Source organism: Pelodiscus sinensis, chromosome 4 (genome assembly GCF_052426305.1).
Source record: "Pelodiscus sinensis isolate ZL-2025 chromosome 4, ASM5242630v1, whole genome shotgun sequence".
Taxonomy (NCBI): domain Eukaryota; kingdom Metazoa; phylum Chordata; order Testudines; family Trionychidae; genus Pelodiscus; species Pelodiscus sinensis.
This window is the reverse complement of record NC_143055.1, coordinates 13,328,001-13,350,070: the sequence shown is the minus strand read 5'-3', so window position 1 is coordinate 13,350,070 and position 22,070 is coordinate 13,328,001. Positions and strand designations below refer to the sequence as shown.

At 46.7% G+C, this 22,070-nt stretch overlaps 1 protein-coding gene across 1 annotated transcript; it reads left to right on the top strand.

Moving 5' to 3' along the window:
* Nucleotides 1-5,706: 5,706 nt before the first annotated feature.
* On the top strand, nt 5,707-20,578 carry THNSL2 (threonine synthase like 2). Its single transcript, XM_014574553.4, has 9 exons — nt 5,707-5,909; nt 7,832-8,067; nt 9,494-9,688; nt 10,930-11,082; nt 12,860-13,090; nt 14,013-14,161; nt 16,308-16,433; nt 17,283-17,434; nt 19,408-20,578. The coding sequence occupies exons 2-9, from the start codon at nt 7,845-7,847 to the stop codon at nt 19,610-19,612; spliced, it is 1,434 nt and encodes a 477-aa protein (XP_014430039.3). The 5' UTR covers nt 5,707-5,909; nt 7,832-7,844; the 3' UTR covers nt 19,613-20,578.
* Nucleotides 20,579-22,070: the final 1,492 nt, after the last annotated feature.

The window sequence follows — 22,070 nt, the reverse complement described above, 5'->3', positions numbered from 1 at the left end:
CCGATCCCCCGCACCCCTGGCCGGGGAGTCTCGCTGCCCAGGGCAAGGGCTGCGCGGGTCCAGAGTCCCTCCTCCGTCCCGCTGGCTCCTCCGGCTTCCCTCTCCTGGCTGCCTGCCCAAGAGAAAGTGAGTGCCGGCCGCCCCTGTCCTTCCGGCCCCTCCCCCTTTTGAGCCGGCATGCACGGGGCGTGCCGCTCACCCTGGCGTCCCTGCCCCTTCTCCTCCTGGGTCCTGCCGCCTTCCTCGCCTGCCGCGCCTGCGGCTGTGCGCCCTCGCTCCCCTCCCCGTGGGCTTTCCCCTGGGCTCCGCTGTGCTGCGCCGCTCGGCGCTTCTCCGGGGGAGGGGCTGTCAGTGTGGGGAGTTTCTTCCCCGCCCCAGCTCCGCGGCGCTGCGCCGCTCGGCGCTTCTCCAGGGGAGGGGCTGTTAGTGCGGGGAGTTTCTTCCCCGTCACAGTCTCCACGGGCCGGATGAGAGGGCCTCGCGGGCCGCATCCGGCCCGCGGGCCGTAGTTTGGAGACCCCTGGACTAGACCAATTAATCATATATCGATTCATTTTGATTTGATTTTGGGGGTTTAACATCCAATTAGATAGAACTTTGCTTATGGGATGGTTGGGATTTGTAGTCCTTATGCTGAGGTATCCCTGGCCCTTTTTTTTTTTAATGTGTGAACTGTGAGGAACTTAAAATGTGCTTTTGACATGAGGATTTGCAATGACATGTTATGTTGATGGATGACAGAAAATTAATATTTAACCCCCAAGAACTTGTGTTTAAATCTTCTCCTGATGGATGAGTTTTTTATTGTTTTCCTCTGCAAAGGGGAAAACAGTGCAAGCTTTTTGGGCCTTTGTCTTCTTCTGTGTTAAAAATTGACCTAATTTTCTAGTAGCTCATCCCTATTGCCCATCTCACAGTTCCCATCACTGCTCCCCAACCAGGAGTTGTCAGAGAACGTGCAAAGTATTGTAGGATCAGAAGAGGGTGAACATCCCACAACTTCCCTCCTGCCCCCACTGGATGCACTAGGCTCAGGGCAGTCGTAGGGTACAGCCATTATAGACAGCTACAAGGCACTTCAGTTAATGCATGTGATGAACTGGGCAGGGGGCACAAAGTCCAAGAAGATCCCTGCAGGTGAGGCAGACATATTGAGGGGTTGTGCCAGAACCTCCCTAGCTTGGGAATGGTTTGAACCGAACCGGTTTGGGTGGAGGCACTCATAAGACCTACCCGGAGATGGTGCAGTCATCATCTGGCAACAGGTGCTTGTGTGTGGTTTGCAAACATCAGCCTGCCTCACTGAGCATGCAGTGTGTCCCTTTCTCTCACAGTGGGAGCAGAAGCCTTCCATGGTGTGTGTAGCAATGAGATTATAGCTCACTAGACGATTTGCCTGGCATTGCTTGGGTTGGCAAGGTCCCCGTGTGAATTGTGGGGGAGAGTTCTACCCCCCTGCCCTCCCTAAAGAACACCTGGGGGCTGGGAGGCTTGGGTGGGGCTGAGGAGGAGGAGCTCAGTATGCAGGCTGCCCGGGGGAGAAAAGCCAATCCCAGCCCTCTCTCACCGCAACAGCTTGGGGACAGGTGAAAAGCACCTGTCCATGGCCACTGCAGCTGCAGCAGCCACAGGTGGGGAGGGGACCAGGTTCCCTGGTTGGGGGATAGACACACACACACACACACAGAAACAGATAAACTCTCTCAAATATATAATAGATAGCTATCCCTTTCTCCACCCTTGCCCCCTGCTGACCCAGTTATAGCTGTCCTGGTCCCCATCTCTGGCCTTTTGCTGCCCCCCTGTGGTCATTATACAATAAAACTGTCCCTGTGAGCAGAGCCCTCCCTTTCCATGTTATGAGCAACAATTGCATTCCAGCCACACCCTGTTGTCCCGGCACAACCAACCCCTTACTTTGCTTTAAGATATAATAAGAGGAAGCTGCATACCAAATTTGGTGGTCCTAGCTCTTTCTGTTTAGGAGTTCTTGAACAAACAGACAGACAGATTCACTCACAGACAGACAAGCTCTCTCAAATATATAGCAGACTAGGACTGCGTATTCCAACCCAAGCAGGGAGCAAGTTCTCTTCAAACTAACTAGCTCCCAAGGAGAGAGTCACAAGGCCAGGTAAAGCATTACATCAGCACAGCGTGGGCCAGTCTTGTAGCTGGTGCAAACTGGTGTTGTTCCACAGACTTCAGTAGCGCCTTGCCAAGCCACACCAGCTGGGGACCTGACCTTCAGCATTAGAGCACAGAGTAAAAGCAGGTTTGGAGAATGTGGCAGCAACAGACGACTCTGGACAAATAGATTTGGGGCTCACCAAACTCAGGGATTCATTCACGGCTTCTAGCCTGATTCTGAGGGGTGAGCACTTGCAGCCCCGCTGAGAGTAACTCAAGGCCACCTCTCAAGTTCAGGCTGCTAGGGATCATACCCTCATAATTCATTTCTGGGCTCCCCTTCCTCTGAGGGTGCTCTGAGAGAGTCAGAAATTTGCAGGCCAGCCTGAGAAACCTCTGAGAAGCCCAAATGTGCGGTTGAAATTGGTACAGTGTGGCTAATGGTTCGTTGTATTGCAGGTGTTGTTGTGTGACCACCCTGCACCTCAGTTTCCCCAGCTGTAACAATGAGGGTAACAATACTTACCTCCTTTCTAAAATGCTGTGTAGGCCTCAGCAGGATCATGAAAATTAAATGTGTACACAGGCACCCATCTATGTTCTGTAAGGGTATGTCTACACCACCACCCTAGTTCGAACTAGGGTGGTTAATGTAGTCATTCGAAGTTGCAAATGAAGCCCGGGATTTAAATATCCCGGGCTTCATTTGCATCTTGCCGGGCGCCACCATTTTTAAATCCCCCTTAGTGAGGACTCCGTGCCCGCGGCTACACGTGGCACAGAGTAGGTAGTTCGAATTAGGCTTTCTAATTCAAACTACCGTTACTCCTCGTGGACATCCAGCTAAGTAAACTCATGCCGAACCATGGATGGTGCGGGGCCAGAGAGAGCTGTGCTAGAGCTGCTTGACCTGTATAGCAAAATGCTTCAAGTATCAGAGGGGTCGCCGTGTTCGTCTGAATCTGCAAAAGCGGTGAGGAGTCCTGTGGCACCTTATTGACTAACCCAAGTGTAGGAGCATAAGCTTTCGTGGGCAAGGACCCACTTCGTCAGATGCATGCAGTGGAAATTTCCAGAGGCAGGTATAAATATGCAGGCTAGAATCAGGCTGGAGATGACGAGGTGGATCCAATCAGGGAGGATGTTTGCGCCACATGGCACTGTGTATGGAAGTGGTGGTTGCTGCCACCTAGTGTTTAATAAGAACAGTATATGTTGCTCTGGAAGAATAAAGCTGGGGAGGGAAAACTTTTTTGGGTCGGGGCCACTGACCCACAGAAAAATCAGTTGGGGGCTGCACAAAAGTGAGAAGCCAGAAAACCCCCCACCCCAATACAAACACTCACTGATGTGGCCTCTGAGTGAGAAGTAGAAAGACTCCCCACATGCCCCTCTTACACCAGGGCCTAGAGGGGCCCATGCAAGTAGATGTTATGTGCTCTAGCCCCATGGTTAGGCAACAGGGGACTGGAGTACCAGCATCAGTTCCCCAATGCTGCGGGGAGGGGGAACCATGAGCCCAGGGGCTGGATCCAGGCAAACTGGGGGCCACATGAGGCCCCCGGGCCTGAGATTCCCCATGCCTGGAATAAAGGATATAGTGGCTGGCTGGGTTCGGTTTTGTGGTTACATTATTTGAGGCCTGCAGCATCTGTTCTTTGAGGTTGACAGACTATTGGTTTGCTTGGAGTTTCTGGTTCCCCTCAACCTAAATATCATTAGCCATCCCCAACCTTGCTCCTTCCCCTCCCTTCCCCGCAACCTTGCCTTTACATAATTGTGGAGGATGAAGGGAGCTAACAAATCAAATCCATCTTAATACAGCCAAAGAACGGCGCACTCTCCCCTCCCCCACAATCATGTACACAGATTTCTTTTTTTTCATCAAGAAAAACACCTAACAACCTAGGAAATGAAGTGCAAAAAATAATTAACATGACATGAAGGCTGGAGGCTTACGCACTAAAAATAGGGTTGCCAGTTGTCCAGTATTGAACCGGACAGTTTGGTATTTTTGCCTCCTGTCCAGTAAAAATATTCATTACATCACAATCTACATTACATCTTATTTAGAAAAAAATGGACATTTATATTTTCTCGTTTATATTTTTTCAATTTGATTCCTGAACGGAAAGCTCATATACCGGACTGTCTGGTTCAAAACCATACTGGCAACCCCACCAGTATTTTCTGATTTTTTCTCCCGGCCAGGAGGCAAAAATTCTGGGCTGTCCGGTTCAAAACAGAGGCAGGGTTCTGCAGGCGAGATGTCCGGCCTGTGCAGAGAGGCAAGATGGCTGGCAGCTGCCAGCAGCCTGTTAGGGCCAAAAAGCCTCCCCATGCATTAATGGGCCATGCTGCCTTTTTTTTTTTTTTTTTTTTTTTATGCTTTGCTTTGCTTTGCTTAACAACTCTTGGGGGTCTTCTACTCCCAGGGTCTTTTTTGTTTGTTTTGCTTAACAACTCTCAGGGTCCTTTTTTTTTATTCGGTATTTTTTCTGATACCATCTGGCAACCCTAACTAAAAAGTGAGGAAAGGCAAATGTGATGACTGGGTGGGTACACAAACCAATTCCTTTTGTTCACAGGCATTATGATACAGCCTTTAAATGTGTGCTCACTGGTTACATAAAGTATTTGGGGAGTATTTAAGATTGCAGCAAATGGTGTATTATTTACAGTTATCTGAGAAGCAGTATGTAATCACATACTTACTGTCATCATGTAAAGGCCCAAGGACAGTGGAGCTGTGGGAACAGCCCTTGCTTCTGTAGTTCGTTGCTTTTGCATGCTTAATGGTGCAACTTTAGGCCTGGTCTGCACACAGTGTTTGTTCTGATTTAGCTATTTTGGTTAGGGGGGGCTGCTTTAAACCAATATGGTGAAAACAGTACAACCACTGCTGTGAATGTCGTTACACCAGCGCAAAGTTGCCTACCCCAGGATAATTTTATTTCCCCAAATTAAGGCGTATAAGTTATCCAGGCATAACTCCATTCATACTAGGAGGTTCTGCTTTAGCTATAGTAGTTCTCTATAGTGAAAGCAGTAACATAACTGTATATTGACCAGCCCTCAGTGTTGCACTACTACTTTTTGCATCCAATAGCCCTGGTCTGTTGTCAGTTGTGTGCAGGGGTATAACCAGTCCATCTTTGTAGTTGCAAACTCTGCTTGGCAGAAGGGTTACCCAAGAGCAGATTTTGGCTGATCATTTCCAAAGACCCTAGGGATTATACTTGAGCTATACCTGGGAGCTAAGGCTGAAGTGAAGACAAGCCTTAAACTGATGGACGAAAAAGAAGCAAGAAAGAGAGGAGGAATTGTCTTGTGGTTAAGGCAGGGGGTTGGTCTGAGTGCCACTGAAAGGGCACAGTGAACCCTGTGTGTGCGCGCCACTAGAGGGGACAGTGTGTGTGTGTGTGTGTGTGTGTGTGTGTGAGTGTGGAGTTCTTCATTAATTGTCTGTAATGAATCCAAAGATCCCTGGAGGGATGGAAATGCAAAGGTTATTTATGCCGACTTTTGGCTTACCGCTGGCTGGAGGGAGGCCTATTTACAGGGGAACCGGCCGCCTCCAGGAGAGGTGGAGCGGGGGCAGTTTCCCGGGAGCACACACAGGAGGAGGCTGGCTTGCAGCGGGGAGCGAGAACGGCTTGTTGCTGGCTGGCAAACGAAGCAGAGCTCGGTGAATGCCGGGGGCTCTCGGTTTTGCTCTCCCCCGGAGTCCAGGCGGCGTGTGCAGTGGGTGGCCGACGCGTCCTGCCTTGCTAGTTATAGTAAGTGCCCCCCAGCACCTCGGGGAGGGCCAGGGCGGCTCTGTCTGGGTAGAGCCGAGAGCGCTGCTTGGAGCGGAGGGGTCGCTTTCTGCTGCCGGGCCACCCTGGCAGCCAGCTGGCTCTCACGCTCTGCGGGACTGGCTGCCGGTCGGGGCTCAGCAGCCAACGCTGCAGGGATCTGAAGCCGGGACCTGGCCGGGGTCTTTGCACGGGACCTGGCGCGCGGGGCTGCGAAACGCTGCAGCCGCAGCTGGCAAGAGCGGGCGCGCCCCGGGCTGGGCGAAGCATGGATCGGTCGGGGCTGCGGCCACGACCGGGTCGCTCCCGCCGGCGCGGTTCTGCCGGTCCCATGGAATTGGGGTTTGAACCGACCCGTGATTGTGCATCAGAAACTGGAACGCCAGAATCGCCCCTCCCCCAGACCCTCTGGGGAATCCAACACATCTGGACTCCTGGGGACCCCGGTCTGCATTTTGGGAGGGAGGGGTAAAAAAAAAAAGAGTCACTGAAAAAAATTCTTCCCGGCTCTGACTGAGCTCTCCAGGTGGGACAGGGACACCTCGCGCTGCAAGCGTGACTCAGGAAGGGCATAGGTTTGTCCTAGTCATGGACTCGTTGTGTTAGGCGCTGTACAGAGGTGGAGCAACAAAAATGGGCCCGGCACTAAGTTGCTTCCAGTCTTAGACAATGCAAATTATAACACGATGAGATTTTTAAAAATGAGTTTAGGCTCTTTTTGGTTGTTTTCAGTGTTTATATTTTCCAGCTTTAATTTAACAAAACAAAACAACCCTCCCTCCCACTCCTACCGCCCTCCCCGCCCCCGATTTTCCAATGAAAGCTATGAGTCCGAGGCATTCATATGTGCTGGGATGTAAAATATCATTTTAAAAGTTAATCGTTTAAATGGCAACAATTATGTTGTTTAAATAGTTAACTGATTACAATGAGAGAGGCTGTGACTGGGCTGGGATTGAACAGTTGTTGAGGCGCTGTTTGGCTGGCCCAGGGGTTAGCAGTTAAGCTGGGTGAACCAGGAAGACTGATGCTCACCGATTAACTGGTTAATATTTTACATCCCTAATGCAAGGCCCAAAGGGACCTCTCTATCTAGTCTGTCCACCTGCTTAGCATAGGCCTTGGAACTTCCCTTCAAATAATTCCTACAGCAGATCTTTTAGAAGAAACATCCAATCTTGATTTTTAAATTGCTAGCCATGGAGAATCCACCATGTCCCTTGGTGGATTCCACTACTTAATGATTCTCACTGTGCTCAATGTATGAATAATCTATATTTGTAAGTATTAAAAAGTTACTATAATGTAAGTGTTGCAACTGTGCACATTGTGGTTCCCAACTATAAAATAATTTAAATAATACTGGTCCCAATCTTGAAACAAATGCCTGTCAGTCCTCAAAATAATAACTGGAAATTCTTAATCTGTATAATTAATACACAATCTAACAATCCCAGCAACAGGCAGATGCAATACCAAGAGAAGCATTTCTCTATCCTTCTCCAAATTAATCTCCCCGCCCTCATAGAACATGCAGGGTTCCTCTAATGTGGCCAGAGAATCCTGGCCTGAGACTACCCCTTGCACTTCTAGGCTACGTCTACACTGGCCCCAAATTCGGGAAAAGGGATGCAAAGCAGGTAAGTCAGCATAGGGAAATCCGCGGGGGATTTCCCTATGCTGACTTACCTGCTTTGCATCCCTTTTCCGGAATTTGGGGCCAGTGTAGACGTAGCCCTAGAGTACTAGTTGGAATCAGTCCTGAACCCAGTCTTGTTCCTAGTTTCAATGACACTGATCAGTAAAGGGCACAGCAGCATCCACAAAACACCTGTCTGTCTGTCATGAGCTATCCCAGACTGCTCTGCCAGGGGGCCCTAGTGTAACTGCCACGTCTCTTGCAGCGACGCTGGAAACATGAGGTACATCAGCACTCGAGGAGAAGCCGGAAGCGTTGACTTTGAAGGAGCCCTCTTTTCTGGCTATGCCCCGGATGGTGGCCTTTACATGCCCAAGGAAATCCCTACCCTGGACTATCACACCCTGCGAACATGGAGTACCTTCTCCTATCCAGAACTGGTGAAAGAGCTGAGTTCCCTCTTCATCTCCTCTGAACTCATCCCACGGAAAGAGCTGAACGGTAAATGGAAACTGGACTGCAGTGCAAGCAGCCTGCTGTAGGGGTCGCTCGGTTTGTAGCAAAGATTTAGAGGAGCCTGTTACCTTGCCTTGTATTAACCCATCATCCTAATAACCTTGATCCTCACTGGACCTGTACAGGCCCTTAGTGGCCAGAATCTGCATAGTTATTTTAATATTACTCTGCTCTTTCTCCCCTCCAATTGTGTCATCAACTTGGTCTTGTCATCACACTAGCTTATTGGAGATCTGCTCCTCTTGTGAAGACAAGCGGAAAAGTCACCAAATCCTGTCTGTCTGCCTATAAATGTCATTCTCTGAAAGGGTCAATGCAGTTTCCTAGGTTACTGTAGAAAGGGACATCTCTACTGCAAGTGGATGCAAATACAGTGTATCTAATGCTACAGTATCAGTGGTACTGGGCACTAGGAATGTAAAAAGTCAGTTAAAAAGGTAACCACTGAAAATCCTAGCAGTTTCATGGTTACACAAGCTGCAGGCTCTGCAGTATAAAACTTAAATAAACTTTATACTGCAGAGCCTTCAGTGAAGCCTCCTTGGGATGAGGAGGGTTCACTGTAGGCTCTGGAGCTCCTGCCATCCCTGCTCCTGGGGAGCCAGCATGTAACCTGCAGTGGGGGAGGAGGAGGCAAGCTGGCCATGGACAGGGGTTGCTCTGGCCAGGTAATCGGAGCAGCCCCTGTCTGCAGTGGCTTCTATGGGGCTGGAGCAGTCCCCGTCTAGGGCAGGTGGGAAGCTGCTCCAGCCCCTATGGTTAACCAAAACCGGTAAGTGTTACCCATTTAGGGTGATGCTTACCGGTTAGCCGGTTAACCTTTCACATCCCTTCGGGGCATCTCTGTGTTGTCTGCTGCAGCCTCAGCCCACACTGCTGTTCCATATAGAAAACTCCTTTTAAGAACATGGGAGAGTGTCATATGGGCCCTTTGCTGTATCAGAGGGTGAGCATGGAAAGGATACGCTGGCTCTGTCACCTTTGTAGCTTCCCAGCCCACAAACGTGTTTAAGTCTCGGCTTGACAAAGCACTGGCCAGGTTGATTTGGTTGGGATTGGTCCTGCCTAGAGCAGGGGGCTGGACTTGATGACCTTCTGAGGTCTCTTCCAGTTCTATGGTTCTATGATTCTATGATTCTGCGATAACGTTATGTGCACCATTATGGAGGCGGTGTCCTACATCACGTATTGGAGCACATAACAAAATTCATTCTGCACATGTGGGGGGAAAATTCAGAGGGAACGCTGCTTCTTGTCTCTCACTTCCATACCTCTGTGGTACTGGAGAGTCTTGGGTTTCTCAGTAAAGAGTTTGATGAGCTTGGCAAACCATGGTCATGATGAGGCTGAAGTGTTGGAAATTTATTGCTGGTACCTACTGTAACCGTCCTCGTCAACTGCTTCCCTCTAGATCTGATTGACAGGGCCTTCCGGCGGTTCAGACACAAAAACATTGTGAATCTGTCCAGGCTGAAGAACGGGTTGAATGTTTTGGAGCTCTGGCATGGGGTCACTTATGCCTTCAAGGACTTGTCCTTGTCCTGCACTGGTCAGTTTTTACAGTACTTCCTGAAGAAGAGGAAGAAGCACGTCACGATTCTCGTAGGTAGGTTACAGCTGAGCAGATGGATGCAAGCAATGTACTTGGCATTTTCCCTGGTGCCGGGGCTGCTGAGAGAGTACAATGGCCTTATGTGGGTCTGCTGCACTGGGCTATATATTATATGGACTCTATTCTCCTGTTAGTGCTTGTGAATGGAACTGGGTTGTTAACCAGTATGTAAGCCTCCAGGATTATCTCCAGAACACAGTGGCTAATATGCCTCACTTGACCTATAGAGGGCATCTTTCATAGGCACTGACTCCATGCATGCTCTGGGGTTGGAGCACCCATGGAAAAAAGATTAGCAGGTGCTTGGCACCCATTTGCAGCCAACATCTCCTTCTCTCCCAACTCCTCCTGACCACTGACAGCCCTGCCAATTAATTCTTCCTTCCTCTCTCCCAGTGCCTCCACCTGCCACAATCTGCTGTTCTACTGCGGGTGGGTGGCTGTGGGAGGGAGAGGAGCGGGAACAGGACATGCTTGGCAGAGGGGGTGAGAAGAGGTGAGCAGGAGTGGGATGGAGCTGGAAGCTGGAGAAGGCAGGATTGGTGTGGAGGGGTGAGGGAAGGGATCAGGTGGGGGCGGGGCCTATGGCAGAATGGGAAGTTGAGCAGCCCCTGGGCCTGCAGGCAGCTGCCATCAATGGCATCTTTACTGCATCAGCCTCCCATTCAGTACTTGATGCCTCTGCTGAGACCAGCAAGGATGCCACTGGTGGTGGTGGGTTGTGATGCAGGCATTTGGGCTGAGTTTCCATTGTTGGGTGCCGGGTACTAGGGATGTTAGAGTGTAATTGAATAACCGTGTAACCGCTGTAGCCGCACTAACCGCTCTAGCCTGCCCTCCTCACCCTCCGCGATGCTGCCTCTTTATCAGAGGCAGTAGCGCAGGGGCAGGCAGATTCAGTGCTCATCGGTAGCCTACTTAAAGCCAGCTCCTCATGGGCACCGGCTCCCATTCCTCCCCCCAATGTATCTGATACAGAGGCAGCAGGGGGGAGGAGAGTGTGTGTAGTCAACAAGAGTAACCAGTAAGCCCAGGTTTATCGGATAATCGTGTAGTTGACTACACGTTGACATCCCTACCGTGTACCTGGCACGAACCAAAAATATCCCGACCTGCTGACTGCAGCCTTCTTCTGTGTGAGAACACACACTTGGCTGAGCTTTCCATCATCAATTAACCTTTCATTAATAGATATCACTCAGATTTTTCTCCTTGATTATGTTCATGTGTTACAGGAACTTCAGGAGACACTGGCAGCGCGGCAATTGAAAGCGTGCGAGGGGAAAGCAGTATGGACATCTTTGTTCTATTACCCAAAGATCTCTGCAGCCAGATACAAGAGCTGCAAATGACGACGGTGATCGAGGAGAACGTCCACGTGTTCACTGGTTTGCATGTCTTTGGGTGACCTACTTTATACTGTTGCTGGGTGGATGCTAACGTCAATCCCAATGTTTACTGGCCAGTAATTCTAGAAAGTCTCGGGGGGATTGTGTTATACCCAGCTCCCACTATGGCCGTACCATGTTGGGCTATCAGACAGCACAACTTGCATTCAGAATTGTTGTAGCAATGCGGGTTCCAGGATATTAGAGAGACAAGGTAGGTGAGATAATATCTTTTTGTGACGGGATCCCCGTGGGGTGCAGCCTCAGACTGTGGAGCCCCTGTAGCCCGCTGAACTCTCTACAGCCTGGGATGTCTTTCACAATGCCTTGCTAGCGACCAGCAGCAACCCCTCCAGGTCCTGTTATCACTCAGCACCACCACATGTGGAGCCCTACCCCCAACAAGATTGCATGAATGCTCCCAGAGCCACTCAGGAATCCCTCAGAGTAAGGCAACAGCCACATTTCCTTCCCCCAACCCCCCAATTCCCAGCACTGCACATCAGGGATATGCTGTCTGATTTATGAATGGGTTCACCAGAGTCAATTTGCCACATATGTACAGATTCACAGGTAAAGATAAACAGTGAAACAAGTGTATTGACTTCAGCAATAGAATTTAAGTGACTATATGTGTTAGACAAAAAGAGTAGTTCTAAATATAGCCACCCAGTCTAAACGCTCAGCTCTCTGAAACTGCATACCAACAAGACCCAGCAGTTTTTCTCACTTCGCTGGATATTGAAATTGACTAATTTTCAAATACCAGAGCCATGAAACTGACCAAAATGGACCTTGAATTTGGTAGAGCCTTACTCATGACTCCCTTTGGCCCAGGCAGCACTCTGAGGGTACGTCTACACAGCAATATTAATTTGAAATACCTAGTGTTATTTTGAAATAACTTAGTCTGGGTATGTCTATTCATCAAAGTTATTTTGGGATACTCAGAGGTATCCCGAAATAGCTACCCCACATCTTCACAAGCCACCATTATTTCAGAATATTTTTTGAAATAATGGGTGTGCTGTTTCAGCATCCCGGTAGCCCTCATTCCACAAGGGTTAAGGAATGTCTCGAAATAGCACTTTATTTCAAAATAAGCTACACAATTTGCATAGCTCAAATTACATATCTTATTTCGAATTTAGAGTGCAGTGTAGACATAGCCTCTGTGTCTACACAGCAGGCAGTTATTTCAAAATAATGTTGAAATACTGACAAGTGGGAGGACTTCTTACTACCACTCCTGTAACCCTCATTGTGCAAGGATTAAGGGAAGTCGGAGGAAGAGTGCTCTATTTTGAAATAAGTGCTGTGTAGACACTCCTAATTTCGAAATAAGCTATTTAAACTTAAACTACACAATTGACATAGGTCAACTTGCGTGGCTTATTTTGAGTTAAGCCCTGCTGTGTAATGCGACCTGAGTTACCGAACAAAACTGGAAGCCACGTCCTGACTCTGCTGATGGTTCATAACATTGGAATAAGCTAGAAATGGGCCTGAACCAGAAACCCAGATCCAAATGCCCTTAAAAGTTGGGAATTCTTGAGTACCTCAGAATTAGAACCTCATCTGGATCCAAATATTGCTGTTGGACTTCTCTCTGTGTGATGACTGAACCAAACCCCAGCTCCATACTCCAGTTTGATGGCTGGAATTACCTTTCAGTCTTGAATCCCATTAGTAGATGAAAACATAGGCATAAAATATGTCACCAATTTCAGTAACATTTTTATTAATGCTCCTGACTATGATGTCCTCTTTTCCGCAGCTCTTGGAAACAGCGATGAAATTGATGAACCAATCAAAGAATTGTTTGCTGATGCAGATTTTGTCAGACAACACAATCTGATGAGTTTGAACTCAATCAACTGGTCCCGGGTTATGGTGCAGATCGCTCACTACTTCTACGCTTACTTTCAGTGCACTCCATCCATGGACGTGACTCCACTGCCAACTGTGGAAATCGTTGTACCAACGGGGGCTGGAGGAAATGTCACAGGTAAGGTGGGGGGGAAAAGACATTCTTTGGGCCTTAAAACAGCAAGCAGCTTGAGATGAAAAGGGAGGTTGTGTTTTATTTTTTGTGGAGGGATAGCTCAGTGGTTTGAGCATTGGCCTGCTAAACCCAGGGTTGTGAGTTTAATCCTTGTGGAGGCCATTTGGGGCAAAAATTTGTCAGGGATGGTACTTGGTCCTGCTGAGAAGGCAGGGGACTGGACTCAATGACCTTTCAAGGTCCATTCCAGTTCTAGGAGATAGGCAATCTCCATTATTAAATTAAACACTTACATCATGATTGTTCATATTTAAGTCCCAACAACATTGTTGGTGCCACATGAGGCACAGATAATCCAACACTATGATATGGTGCCATATATAGATATCACGGGAGTGAACACATTAGAAGTACACATGAACAGAATGAGTTGGGTATTAAGGCACCTGGCCAAAAAAAAAGGTTCTCTCCACTACTCACCCCCACTTTACGTGAATCGTATCTTTTGTAAAAACAATACAAGGGGATGTGAAAAGTTGCATTCTTGGTAATTGAGGGGCAGCTATCTGAAGCTGCATTAGCAGGGCCCTGGGAGTTCAGTGTCCACATCCAATCGGATGATGCTTTCCATTCAAATGGCCATTCTCAGCACTGTATCTCCTAATATGATGGTGCGGTCCACAAAGATCCTAGAACCAACCATGTTGCAGTTTCTCTTGCTATGAGACTGATCAAATGGAGCATTGCATAGTAGAAACTAGCTTTCTTTGGGTATATTAAACATAGAGCTGCATTATGGAACACAATAATAGCACTTCCTGATAAATTGGCATGAATGGAGGAACAATGATTTCACTGGTAAATCTGCTTTATGAGAGTTTTGTCCTGGAACTAAAGGCCACATTTTTGAATTTTTCTTTCTTAGGTGGATATATCGCACAGAAAATGGGCCTTCCAATCCAACTGGTCGCTGTGGTAAATAAGAACGACATTATCCACAGGGCAATTCAGCATGGAGATTTCTCATTGTCAGAGAGTGTTAAGCCCACCTTAGCTTCTGCAATGGATATTCAGGTAGGTGTCTGGCTAAGAAGGAGAGATCATATAAACTGTGTCGAATGATAGATCTACTAAAGGGCTATGTCTACACTGTAGGCTTTTTGTGCAAAAACTTGCGGTGCGTCTACACTGCATCAGTGTTCTTACGCAAGTAAATTTACAGTAAAGCATCAGAAAAGAGGGCTTCTTGCGCAAGAGTTATTCTTCTCTCCATGAGGAATAAGCCCTCTTGTGCAAGAGCTCTTGAGCAAGAAGGCAGAGTAGTCGGGCCACATGGGTTTCTTACGCAAAACACCCCTGTGGCTAAAATGGCCATCAGAGCTTTCTTGTGCAAGAGAGCATCCACACTGCCATGGATGCTCTTGCGCAAAAGCACATCTCTTGCGCAAAAGCACATGGCAGTGTGGACGCGCTCTTGTGCAAGACTTTTTGTGCAAGAGCTCTTGCGTAAAACAGTTCTTGTGCAAGAAGCCTGCAGTGTAGACGTAGCCAAGGTGTTTTGCTATCCATGTTTCGTTATATGTCGGCTCTTATACCACACTCAGCAGTGCGGAGTCTGGGGGCCTGCCGGTAGTGCATGAAGTGATGAGACTAACATGTCGTGTGTGGTTCATTCTCCCTCTGTCTCCCTAGGGAGAGAATTGTGCGTGCAGTGTGGTGCTTTGGTGGGGGTTGTTTTGTTTGGTTTACATGTTGCTGTGTGTTGATAGTACCAGTGGCAGGTTGGAGAAGTGCCACTGGCATTCGGAGAAGGTGAGGAGAGTTGTGATGGTCCATAGTCTCTAATAGGCCATTCCACAGCCTCAGACCATCTTCGAGGCAGCCCTGTCTCCTGTACAGACGAGCTTCTCCTCTGTGCTCCATTGGGTCTGAGAAGTGGAGTAAGTCCATGTTGTTCATCCAGGAGTTCAATGAAAAAGCCTGGGTCTTATTCTTTGCCAAGTTGTCCTCTTTGTTTTGTCTTCCTGTTGTATCCTTGGGCTGGCCACCATTAAAACATTGGGTTGACTCAGCTATGTTGCACAAGGGTGTGAAAATCCCCACACCTAAGTGATACAGTTAAGCAGCCCTAACTCCTCAGTGTAGACAGCACAAAATTCTCTTTCCACCTACCTACCACTTTCCGGGAAGAATTTTCTCCATATAATCAGTGTCGACACTGAAGTGCTATAGCTGTGCGGTGGCAGCGTTTCAAGAGTAGCCAAACCCCTAGATTTTAAGCTCTCTAGGTTGGGACTTCTCTTTCTTTGTTCATACAATGCCTAGCACAAGGGGGGGGGGGGCTACTCTTTGTCTCCCATTCCTAGAAACTCCCACAATAATGCCATCTACAATATTTCCCATTGTGTTCGTGGTTTTCCTGCTGCCGTTTCCAGTTCTGATGAGCAACCGGACTGAGACCAGTCCCTTAAAGAGTATCTTCCGTATCAGCTAGTAGAGGGTCATCAGAGGGATACCTACTTTGTTATGTTTCTTCAAACAAGAGAAATTACAAATAAGGATTTAGAGAAATAGTAAACATATACTCCATTCAGCAAACAGCATCCCATTGTTTGCACTGAATGAGGCTGGAGTCCTGTGGAAGGGGTGTAAAGGGAGGGTCAAAAAATAAGCTTTAGCAGAAAAGTCTCTCATGTAGACATTCCATTCCCTCCAAATGTGAAATGAGCTGTGAATTGTTTTCTAGGAGGACTCAAGAGGGGTAGACTTGTTAGTCTGTAACTTTAAGAACAAGGAGCACCGGAATGCCATGGGGCCACGGGAATACTCGTTGTTTCTAGGAGGAGCAATTCCAATAATAACAGTAGTGTACAGGAAAAACTTAAACAACAAATAATCTGGTAGCACTTTAAAGACTAGCAAAACATGTTGTAGATGGTATCATGAGCTTTCATGGGCACAGCCCACTTCTTCAGAGGACTGGAGTGTTGGAAGGAATGTACAGGTCTGTGCAAACTTCTTTGCAGATAGCCTGGATGGAGCCAGGTAGCTGGACTTTTCCACTTTGGCTGAAATATGCAAGGAGCTGAACATCTGCAATTCCCACTGAGCGCACAGGAAGTCCTAAGCACGAAGTGTCGCATTAGAGATCACTGGTGCTGCAGCTTCTGAATTTGACTCTCAGTTGATGGAGGCTCATGTGTAGTGTGTCTTTTTATAGGCTCCGTACAATGTGGAGAGGATCTTGTGGCTGCTTTCGGACTGTGATGGCAGCCTGATTAAAACTCTGATGGAACAGTTTTACATGTCGAGAAGCCTGACCCTGCCAGAAGAATTACACAGAAAGGTCAGTCTCTGCATGTGTGTGTGCAGAGCAAATACTTTTCTATCATATTTTAAAAAAAAAAGCTGTTTTCAGAACAGATATTAATGTTGCAAGTGTTTTGAAGATGTCATGTCGTCTGACACTTAAAATACAGGTATCTATCGATTTGGGGTGATGGAAGACAGGAGTGTAAAAAAACCTATGTGCATAGTAATCTTGTCATATAATCCTTTTTTAAAAAAATACAATTCTTTTGTTTGGATTTAATCATTCCCCTGCAATCCTAGAAACCCTAGTGCAGTAGAATGTGATTTATTAGCACAATGGGCCAAATCCAATGTAATTTCACTGACCAAGACTCTGATCCAGCATAGCTGTTAAACAAATATGTAACCTTAAATTTGTAGTGGTTCTATGGATTTCGTTGGGACTACATGCGTGCATAACCTTATAAGCCAGAGCTTTGGTGAATCCAGCATCCAGTGTGGGGAAAACAGAAAGCAAAAAGTAAACCCATCACATATGTCAGAGGGTTCTTTGGGTGGTTTGGGATTGATATCCTCAAGTACCAGCATCAGTTACATTGTGTCCCCCACACAGTGCAGTGATTAACCAACAGAGCTGGGTGTGCAAAAAAGCCTGGATAGGCTGGGTTGACCCAGATGATGACATTAATGTGTCCATCAGCCATGCTTCTGTGTCTTGCATTCAAGATACTAACAAATAAGAAGGACTTACATATAAGTGGTGACATCACAATACATTTCTTTTTGAATGATTTGACATGGCTTTGCAAATTCCACTGTGGTTTTTGTGTCTGATTGGGGTGTTTCCTGTGGCTTTTTTTCACCCCTCTCTGTGGATCTCCAGCTTTCTGACATCCTGCGCTCATGTTCCGCGTCTGACGAAGATATCGTTCAAGCAATGAGGCGCTGTTGGGAAGAGAACAGCTACCTGTTATGTCCCCACTCAGCTGTGGCTGTTCATTACCATTATAGGCAATTGAAGTGCCATCTTAGCAGGTAAGAAGTGACTAATAGAAAGCCAGATGCCTTTCAGGGAATGGCAGCAGGATAACTTTGGTTATAATCGTTTCATGGGAGGCAATATTTAAGGGCGGGTGTAACACGTTTCAGGCTAGCCTGGTGGGGATCATCGTGGGGTAGATAGAGTCAGGTACTTCTGTCAGTTGGACTGATGTCCCACTCACTTTGGAGTGATGATGCAGCTAAGCCACTCAAGTGCTGATAGTTCTCAGTGCCTCCCCGCAGTCCAAACCTCCCCACATGGCCAGAAGAATGGACAAGTTCTCCTACTGTTCACTGAGAGAAAATCATAGAGGGCTCAGTTTCAGAGGGTTAGCCATGTTCGTCTGTAAGGGTGTATCTACGCTGCACCCTTAGCTCGAAATAAGCTACGCAATTTGAGCTACGCAAATTACCTAGCTTATTTCGAGAGAATTTCAAAATAGCTTATTTTGTAATTTGGCACTGTCTCTATTCCTAAACGTCCCTTAATCCTTGTGGAACGAGGTTTACAGTGACCTCGGAATAGTGAGCCCATTATATTTTGAAATAACGGGCTCATTCAAAAGACACGGAATAGCTATTTTGGGATACTGGAAATATTTTGAAATAGTGCTGGAGTGTAGATGTACCCTAATAGAAAATAATTAAGAAACAACAAATAGTGCTGCAGCACCTTAGAGACTAACAAAAAATGTAGATGATATCATGAGCTTTCATGGGCACAAGCCCTTGTTCAGGTGAATGGAGTTCAAGGGGTCCAAATTCCACATAAATAGCAGAGAAAGAGAGGGGATGGGGAGGGAAAGGAAAGGAGAAATAAAATGGGAAAAGAATAGTCAGAACTTCCATGCTAAATGAAGCTAATAGAGAGAGTTCCAAATATTATTAAGTACCTGGTGTTTGATCTTTTATGTCATTAGGATGTAGGTATCAAACGTTACATGAAATTAAGCTCTGCAGCTTCCCTCAAGCTGTTTCTGAAATTGGCTTGTAATTGAGCGACTTCAGCACAAGGTGCTATGGGCCTTTTAGCAACACACACAAGAGGGAACCCTCCTGAGGACAATGAGACTGCAAAGCCCTGCCTGAGATACTGTGTCCTCATGGGTGCTGCCAGCTGGTGTGTATATTGCTAAAACTCAGGCTTGGCTAATCCCATTGGCTGTCTGACATCCAGCCGGTCTGACTCTGAACCGTATCCATGCCTGCTCTCGTTCTCCATGCCATTTACTTCCTTGCTTTCATGTCCTACCTTGACACCAAATGGTGGAACCTGTAGCCACGTGAAGAGATAAGGAACCCCAATAGCCAGTCCATACTCCACTCTAGTCCTGTGGATCACTTCATGATCCTTCATGAACCACACAAGATTTACGCCCTTGCTTATGGCTCCATGAACTTCCCTGACCCATTTCTTCGGCAGCACAAGGGAGGTCCCAGCTCACCTCAGAGTGGGTGCCTCAAGTTGCAGCCTCTCTTCTAGCTCCTACAGAAGGTGTGGCTTCACTTTCCCCCACACCTGATCCACTCACACCCCATCCGTACCTCACTTAGCTGCAGGAAGTCCTTGTGAACCACCTCCTGGCCAAGTCCGCCATCCATCACAGCGGGAGGAGAAAGATGGAGAGGGTGCTCTGGGGCCCTATTTCTAATCCCTTTGCAGATCACACTTCCGGGCATAGTTCCTCTGGGCTGTGTCCATTCATTCCTTACACACCTTTGAGGAGCTGTGGGCGCTTTCTGGAGTTCTCTGCTCAGTGTCCCCCACCTGGCTCCCTCCTTCCTAACCTTTGATACACTCCCTCCTGCCCCCCGCGTGTTTTCTTTTTCATTGTCCTCAGAAATCCCAAGCTCAGTGGCTCTGCCTCTCCCTGAGGGGCCTTTTTGTTTGGGTTGGGGCTACACCCGACTGGCCCCAGAACCACTGATAATGGTGCTCTTACATCCTATGTCTCTCTCTTCCACAGCAGACCCAGGTGCTGCTTAGCACCCGCCTCGGCAGCCAAGTTCCAGGATGCCGTGCTCAGAGCCAAGCTTGTTCCTGAAGTTCCGTCCGAGATACAAGCTTTAAAAGCGATGGAGACCAGGTCCACCACCCTGACGCGGGAAGACGACTGGGCAAAAACCCTAAGAGCCCGAATAGAAGACATGGCCAAGCGCAGACAGACGTAGATGGAGTTCATCAGACCCTGAATATGCAATTACTGGGTGGTTGCCTATAAAAGAAAAAGCTGCCTTAGCCCTGGTCCACACTATGGAGTTATTTTGAAATAATTCCCCTTATTTCAAAATACCATCCAGAGCATCCACACTACCAAGCCTGTTATTTTGAAATAAAGGGCTGGTTATTTTGAAATAATAACTCCTGCTTTCCATGAGGAATAATGCTTATTTGGAAATAGAGTTAGTGTGGATGCTCCACTGCTGCTATTTTGAAATAACTGCTCCCCTAGAGTCATTCAGGGTAATTACTTCCCAGTACTTCCTGGGGCTCTAAGTCGAGGTAGAATGCCTGCAATAAGGGAGCCTGCCTCAAACTGATTTCGAGGCTTCCCTGTAGTGTGGATATGCTATTTCGAAATAGTTATTTCGGGCGTTATTTTGAAATGAAATAAATTCCTAGTGTAGACGTGCCCTTAATGATGCTTAAGCTTTCTGCTAGTTTCTCTTCTGTGAAAAGTCCTAATGAACTCGATAGAGGATTATAACATCTCCATATAACACATAACCCAAGCAATAGAATTTTATAGCAGGAATATAATTCTTGATCAAATTCTATAGAATGGTTTAGAATGGTTAAAGAAAAGATCTGTCTGTCAAATTCAATCAGGTTTTTAGCATAACTTCAGTAGACTCCAATGTAAACTCTCTGGACCCATATTGATTTTTATCTCTGTTAACATGAAAGGAAAAGTTCTTTTACATTATATTCAAAGTGCCTTACAAACATTAATCATCTAAGTCTTTACACGATTAATATAAGCCCATATCTTGCCTTTCCTAGAGAAAAATCCCTAAAGGAATACAATACAAATTGTTGTAATGATTTTTTTTCCCTGAACAGTTATGTTGTAATTTGAATAAGTGAAAAAAAATTGGTGTCCCAAGTACATATAATAAAATCAGTGCTGAATTCTGGCTTTTGTATCGATTTTTTTTAAAAAAATCTTGATAATGCTCAGAAGCTTCAGGGGGTAGCTGAGTTAGTCTGTTACAGAAAAAAAAGCAACAAATGGTCTGGTGGCACTTTATAGACTAACAAAACATGTAGATGGTATCATGAGCTTTCGTGGGCACAGCCCACGGTCATCTGAAGTGGGCTGTGCCCACGAAAGCTCGTGATACCATCTGCATGTTTTGTTAATCTATAAAGTGCTACCAGATCATTTGTTGGTTTTTTCTTGATAATGCTGAATTTTATCAGTTTCTTTAACTGTCCACCAGAGGGCACAGCAACATAACTTTTTCCTATTTTAAGAGCACATTAATTGAAAGAGTAGGGAGGAGTTGTCACTTCATACTGTTCAAGAGGCCATAAAGAATCTTTGCAGACTTGGATCTCCATTTAGATGTACAAGAAATGCCAGATCATACTTCAACAATACTTGCAGGGACTAATCTTCACAATTCAATATGTGAATTTTTCTGTCGGCGATTGCATGCCTTATTTGCATGCACACATATTGAATGCCTGCAAATGGAGGACTTGCACAGTCATTTACGTGCCCAAATAGTGGCACTGCCCAGGCAGTTGGGGTAATACGACATACAGATTAGACGAGCAGTTTGTCACTCCTGAGTGTGGGCAACGAACTGTCAAATGCAATCTACGGGTATGTCTAGACTGCATTGCTCTTTCAGTATATCGGAAGTGTTCCGAAATAGCAACGCCACATCTCTAAAAGTGCCCGCACCCTATTCCGGCGTCCCTGTAACATTAAGAGATTTGTTGGAATAGTGCCTTACAGCACCAAATTTCAAAATAAGCTCTTTAGATTTAGACTCAGAATAAGCTACGCAAATTGTGTAGCTTATTCTGACAGAAGGGTGCGTCTAGACAGCATCCTAAGTCACATCACTGCAAATAACAGGGAGTTGCCAAAGAAGAAGAGTTTCCAGGTGGGGTAGATGAAGCCATTCCATATCCAAAGAGGACAGGATGTTTTCAGTTAAGGGAAGGTAAGTGCTGTGGGTACTTGGAAGAGCTTGGACTGATATATGGTGAGGCCAACTATATGTAGAATGTTTTTTACAGTCAACTATATGAGCTCTTGCAAATGGACTATATGGGATTCTCTCTGGTGAAAATTAATTATTTTATTGACACTTGACACATTTTGTGTAAGATTTGTTGTTATTATATAACAATGGTATATGATCTACCTGGTCAAATGGCAATGATATACCTGGTCATATTTTAATCATTTGATGTCACACCAGTGTTGCAAGATATTTATATGCCAGATGTGCTAAAGATTCATATGTTCATTCATGCTTCAACCACCATTCCAGAGAAAATGCATCTGTGCTGATGCCGGGTTCTTCTCGATAACAATCCAATATAGTGTGGACAAATGTGTTCATCTTCATCATCTGAATCAGATGCCTCTAGCAGAAGGTTGATTTCCTT

Coding starts and splice junctions, on each gene's coding strand:
- THNSL2 (XM_014574553.4), top strand. CDS start 7,845: ATGAGGTACATCAGCACTCGAGGAGAAGCCGGAAGCGTTGACTTTGAA. Junction 11,083..12,859: donor GAACGTCCACGTGTTCACTG/GTTTGCATGTCT, acceptor TCTTTTCCGCAG/CTCTTGGAAACAGCGATGAA. Junction 14,162..16,307: donor CTTCTGCAATGGATATTCAG/GTAGGTGTCTGG, acceptor GTCTTTTTATAG/GCTCCGTACAATGTGGAGAG.